The sequence below is a fragment of the Pteropus vampyrus genome, unplaced genomic scaffold, assembly GCF_000151845.1.
Source record: "Pteropus vampyrus isolate Shadow unplaced genomic scaffold, Pvam_2.0 Scaffold84, whole genome shotgun sequence".
Classification (NCBI taxonomy): Eukaryota; Metazoa; Chordata; class Mammalia; order Chiroptera; family Pteropodidae; genus Pteropus; species Pteropus vampyrus.
Window position 1 is genome coordinate 4,571,228 of NW_011888865.1, and position 6,589 is coordinate 4,577,816.

Here is a 6,589-nt window from a genome sequence, read left to right on the forward strand (position 1 = left end):
TTAAATCAGAGAGAAAGATGAGGACAATAACAAGGAAGTGATGAGAATAGAGATGGCAGAGATGACAATTTTTCAATGTAAATTCCAAGATATGAGTGTATTCTCTCAATGCTGTTGACCAATTTGGACACTATAATCATTACTGTGTTGAGCCTTTACTAAGAGAGTTTTCCTTAGAAACGTTGTTCGAATATGTAGAATTGGTGTGATTGTGGGCCAGGTGGTTAGTGCCTGGAACACTGGTTTCTGATGCAAGTTTGACTTCTTCCTAGTCAGGTTATATAAAAATGTGGGTGCCAATTACTTGAGAAGTGGATTATTATCTGTAGGGTCTCCACAACTTCTCTATTATATGTTTCTGTAAGCTTTGATATCCCAAATATTAAAATCAAATTATATTAACGTGAAAATTCAGACCTCTTCATTCTAACGTGAAGTGACTGTTTTTTCAACAACTGCCTTTTATGATATTACCTGTGTCACTAAAGCTCATGATTATTTTGTAGGATAATCTTCTAAAGAAAATGGACTCTTTATGGAATATGACTCAAGAAATACAAAATAGTCTGAAGCAGGAAACTAGCAAAATCCAGTCATTAGAGGTAAGAATGAATATGTTCTGTTTACTTTTATGCAGTTGACAAATTCTGGCTCAGATTTTTAAATTCAAATTACCAGTTAAAGGATAATGTTTTCTGCCCAGGAAAAATTAGTGGTTTCAAGTGACACATATCAGTAATCACAAATATACTGACCAATACTAGCTAGTGCAAAGAATGCTAATACATTTGACACTTGAACAAGAGGGGTTAGGGTCTCGCCAGCTTGCTATCAAATATCCATGTATAACTTTTGACTTTTCGTCTCTTGGTATCTGTGGGGCATTGGCTCTATTGAGAGCAAAATCCAGGGATGTTCAAGTCCTGTATATAAAATGACAGAACAATGCATATAGTCGGCTCTTTGCATTTGTGATTCTCAACCTCAGATCAAAAATATCATCTTTTACCAGCCATTGATTGCATCCATGGATAGGAAACCCACAGGTGTAGAGGGCCAAGTGTGTATTGATTGAAAAAAATCAGAGTATTAGTGGGCTCTTGCAGTTCAAACCCACACTGTTTAAGGGTCCACTGTGTATGGGATAATCAGGGCTTGATATTCCTAGTTCAACTTTGAAGGTTTGGATAAATCTTCTTAGTAAGTATAAGACAATAGTACACTAAGTTTGTCTGTGAAGGAGAGGAGAGAAATCAAGTAGGACCAGAAGAAAAATGAAGCATTTAAAAAATCTGCATAATATGGTTTATACCTAAATATTTTAAAATATATAGAAAATTCAGGGGGAGAAAAAAGAGAAAAATAAGATTAAGATAACAGGAAATAATTGATGGAAGAAGAACCCTGAAGAAGCATCACAGATAGACCCTGGGACCCCTTGGAGAGCTTAATCTAACAGGAAAAGAGACCAGAAACATAGAGGCAAGATAGACAGAAGGATCAACGAATACTCAAGACACACTGAAATGTGAGGCAGAAAGTTTGTCAAGCACTTTCTTCACGAGGTTAATATTTGAAGTTTTTTGTTGAGAGTGAGTATATGTAATCCCATTAATCCCCTATCTCTGCAGGACTATGTGGCTTTGAGAAAGGTTATGATCAAAGCTGAATATCAGAAGATGCATCTATTTCTCCATGAGGAGGAGCACCTCCATGTGGACGCAATGGAGAAGGAAGCAAAGGAGATCTTCCGTCAACTCAAAGAAAATGAATTCAGAATGACCCAACAGAAAGAAGGCCTGAAACAAATGTACAGAGAGCTGACTGAGATATGCCACAGGGCTGATGTGGAACTGCTCCAGGTAAGAAGGGAAGGTCCATCCTCAGAGATGAGAATTCTTTTCTGGGCACTGCTGCCTGACATTGAAATGTTTCCTGCAGATACTATTACCTATGGCCAAGTAACAATGCTCCTTGACAATGCCTCTAATGATGGGAGCATCATTAGATTTTTCCAATCACTTATTTCCTTGTGTCCTGGTAATCATTGGGAGATTTTTGCCCTAAGTGGCTAACATAGGACAAAATAATTTCAGTGTAATTGGGAGTACTATCTACACAGACAGGTTAACCAAAATCAGCAAATCTCTGTGACCAGGGGAATGCCAACTTTGTTGAGGCCATTCTCGATTTGTATTCCCCTAATCCACTGTCACTCTCAGTTATCCCCACAAAAGCCACTTGCTAAAGACACTGAGGTTTTGCCCTTTGCCTAAGCAAGATTAGTTGAATTTGGTAATCAATTTCAATGCACTCTGCAATTATTTTTTATGTGGTTCCCTGCTTTGCTTTAATTGTTATTATGAACAGTCAGACATCTCCATTGGAATAAGATGGTGCAGTGAGTGATGTTGGAAACCTTGCTGCCCCACCTCACATCTGCTTGACTTTCTTTCCTCAATGAACCCAGTGGAAGTCCCTCAGATTTTAGTTTTTTTGTTATTAAGATAGCCTCTGATTGTTCCTTAAAGGAGAATAGGAAACAATATGTTATTAAAACAAACATTTGAAACTATTAAAATAAAATACTAGAAAAAATGCAAAAGGACAGAACTCTCATGATTATCTTTTTTTGTTGTTTTTTGCAGGACTTAGAAAATGTATTGGAAAGGTGAGTTTACACTAATGATCTTGTTGATAAGGTGAATGTACATGTTTTGAGCTATTAACATTGTCCTCTGTGGCTACTTTCTATTTTGTTTCAAAAAAGGCCCTGAGGACTTCTGTTCCTTGGTTTCAGAAAATTATTTCTTATGTGGTTGAAGTTAAATGTACCTTAAACCTTGTGACATTCTGGGCTTTGTCCCAGCCACTCATCCCATCTTCTCCAGCTTTGCCACAATAAAGGAATTTTACTTAAGGGTTTTTTTCTGAAGTATCCCAGAGGAGGTATCAATACTACAGAGTTGAAAGGTGGAAAAGGCAGGAAAGAGAGAGCTTTCTTGAAAGTGAAAAATGGGGATTTGGGGGAATGGGCATTTGTCCCTGGAGTAGCAATGATTCAGGCTGTTCCATCAAAGGATTCCCTCCTCATAGGCAGGATTTCAAGGGGAACGGTTTCTTGGGGCCGGCTAGGAAGTTAGACCTTCAGGAGAAGGACTGCCAGACTGGAGTTAGATTCCTTTGCTTTGCAGAAAAGAGCAAAGCTGTCTGGCTCCATGGACTCTTCCCTTCCAGACACTGAATGTATCATTGGTGACTTCTCTCAGACTCAAGTTTAAAGACTTTGCCTGAATTTTCTGCTCTCGGTTAGATACTTAGGATTTTCATATTCCCTGAGATGGAGTAGATAGAAGAAATGATTCTCAGTAATTATAGAAATGTAATAATATCTGAGAAGAATGGGGAAGTTAGATTTGATGTAACTTTAGATTAAAAGTATCATTTTTTATATTCTCAAGAGGGTAGAATAGAATGTATGTATACCTAATTAACTCCAAATGGGAAAATTCTGATGAAACATCTTGGATTAAAAGCTGTAATCTTTGTTATGGTGTGTGATTAACCCTTGGCCTGTAATGTCACTGATGTCATTCTTTACAGGACTGAATTTGTGCAGATGCAAAAGCCTCAGTCAGTGAATCCAGAGCTCACTTCATGGTGCTTCACTGGAATCCTAGATATGCTGAACAACTTCAGAGGTAAAAGTCAGCCCTTTGGCCTCAGACCTCAATTTCTTTAGTGGTTCTTGGGAATGAGCCTTCTTCCATTTAATTTTATTTTTTTCTGACATGAAGGTGGTATATGACTTTCCAAAAATGTTATCTTTTCTCCTTGTATAGTCATCATGATAATCAGGACTGAACTTTGCAACTTAGAGTATACTGAAGATGCAGAGAACAAACCTTTTCAATTACATCTGACATAGGCAGAGCAATCAGGTTCCACATATGGTTATGAAGAGACAGAATATTTAGTTGTCAGGGTAGCAATCAATAGTGTGTTTATTCAGGTTGGTCTGCTCTTGAAAGTTTAAATATGACATTGATGACTTTTAATGTATACTGTATTCCAAGTGGATTTATCATGCACTGCACAAAGAATATTTATAAAATCAGAAAGCTGTCACCAGAAAAGGAACTAAAATTGTCAAAAGCAGAATAATTTTAATGCTGTTAGATCAATCCTCAAACAACTGGAAGGCAAAGAATCTGTGAGCATGGCCCAGCTATATCAGGCTCACACTAGAGAGCAAGTCTAGAGCCAGAGGGCCGAAATCAGGATCAGACTGAATATGGAGGTAGAAGAGGTAACATAAAACCAGAACATTCTCTTCAGAAACTTCTAATCTAAGCATAATGTGGATTTCTATCAAATATTTAGATGATTGAAATGTGACAGGTACAAGTTATATCTCAATAAATACTGACATAATAGCAAAGTACTATTTATTAAGTAGTATCAAGGGCTATCAACACAAGAGATTTTTAAAGTAAAAACAATGGTTTTAGGTGTTTTTTGAAACATGTTTCACAGAGTTCATGATATATCAGGGGTTTTTTTCTGTATAATTTGAAGGATTTCTGTGTGCTTAGAGGTAGTGATAACTTTTGCTCTTCATAGACGAGCCCATCTGAACTCTCTTTGCTGTCTTTATATTTCCTTGGAGGAGGGGCAAATGAAGACTGTCCCTCAGGATATGAAAATCCCATGCAGTTGACCTGATTTTTTTTTCTCTTTCTGTAGTGCATAATGTTCTGAATCAGGAAACCATCAGTAACTGTATTAGCCTTCCTGAGGATGTCAGAAAGATGATATTCGGAGATGACCATCACGACACGTCTGGAGAGCCCCCGAGAGTGCAGAGCTTTGCAGCATGGGGAGCTCAGACCTTTACCTCTGGTCGGCATTACTGGGAGATGGATGTGCCACACTCCTCGAACTGGATTCTGGGAGTCTGCAAAGATTCCTTGATAAGCGATACCGATATCACTATTGATTTTGAAGAAGCATTGCTTCTATTTTCTTTGAAGATGAATAACCATTATTTTCTCTCCACTAACCCCCCACCCTTAATTCAGTATGTTAAAAGGCCCCTGGGTAAGATTGGAGTGTTTCTGGATTATGATAATGGAACCGTGAGCTTCTATGATGCTGACAAAGGTTCCCTCATATCCAGTATAGTTTCTTCCTCCTTCCATTCCCCTCTGAAGCCTTTCCTCTGCCTTGGTTCCCCATGAAAAATCATTTTTTGAGCACTTTTTAATGAAATTCCATGTTTGAGGAAATTATTGTCCTGAAATGTTATAGGAGGCAACAGGACATACCTGACTATCGTTGAGCACATTGTAACTTAAGGGAACATAATTATTATATGTTTACAAAATGGCATAGCCACATTGAATATATGTGTGCTTATTAAGTTTTCTTTTTATAAAAATTCTTTATAATATAGAACTTTCTAGACATGATGGTGTTTTCTTTTTAAAATAAGTTTTATTAAGATAAAAGTTATATTCATAAAAATTACCCCTTTAAAATGTATAAGTCAGTATTTTTAGCAATATCCAAAGAGTTGTATAATAATTGTAACTATCTAATTCTAGGACATTTCCATCCCCCTCAAAAAATCCAAAATTTATTAACATTTACTTCCTATTCACCCTCCTCTAGTCCTTGTCAACCCCTAATCTACTTTCAGTCTTTAGGGATTTGTCTGTTATAAACATTTCAAGTAAATGGAATTGCACATTGTGTGGCTTTCTGTATCTTGTTTATTTCACATAATGTTTTCAAGGTTCATCTACATCATAAGCAATGTGTTTTACTTGTATATTTGAGCCAGATTAGATAGAATAATAAAGGGATATGTATCTGTTTAGTGAGCAAAAGGTACTGTGCTTAGTTTTCTCTTCAAGTCTGACCTAGTTGGGTAGATCCAAGTGTCTGACAGACTTTATCATTTCTCTAAATCTAGTCATTCAACATATCTCAGCTCAAACAACAGTTTTTTCAAGGAAGTCCACCCTGACTCTCAAAAGTTCCTCTTATTACAAACTCTGAGCATATTATACTATCTTGTCATAATCAAACTTTCATCAAATCAGTAGGTACTTATTACTACTAAACTGAAAATTCTGAGAGAGTAAGGACAGTATTTGTCTTAGTTACATTCCCACTATCCAATGCCACAGTACTTAAGAACATAAAACACAATAAATATAATGTGAATGAATGAATAAATCTGTAATGTGCTCACTCCCATGAAACTGAGAAAGTTTTCCTAAGTAGGAGACATAAGTTACTAAACATGAAGGAAAATAAATTGGAATGCATTAAAATCAATAACTTCCATGCACCCTCCTCTTCGAGGTTATCGCTAGCTTCATCCAAAGAAGGCTCCTCCCAGGACAGGCGGCTGGGTAGGCCCATCCCAGCTGACTAAGGTGCACAGAGCCAGGTGGGGTCACCAGGACTGGACATGCAGGAGTCTCGCTTCGCTCCCAGTCCTGCTGGCCATCACTTGCTCGCTCTCGGGCTCCCCAGGGGCCTCATTTTCTCCCTGGGTCTAGAGATGCACCCATCGTCC

At 37.6% G+C, this 6,589-nt stretch overlaps 1 protein-coding gene across 1 annotated transcript in view; it reads left to right on the top strand.

Moving 5' to 3' along the window:
* The window catches only part of LOC105294195 (tripartite motif-containing protein 64-like), a 6,729-nt gene extending 1,489 nt beyond the window's left edge, over positions 1-5,240 (top strand). Inside the window, exons 2-6 of the mRNA XM_023532440.1 lie at positions 507-602; positions 1,632-1,862; positions 2,649-2,671; positions 3,604-3,701; positions 4,747-5,240. Of these exons, the coding sequence (XP_023388208.1) occupies positions 507-602; positions 1,632-1,862; positions 2,649-2,671; positions 3,604-3,701; positions 4,747-5,240 (942 nt within the window). The remainder of the gene's footprint in view (positions 1-506; positions 603-1,631; positions 1,863-2,648; positions 2,672-3,603; positions 3,702-4,746) is intronic.
* Positions 5,241-6,589: the final 1,349 nt, after the last annotated feature.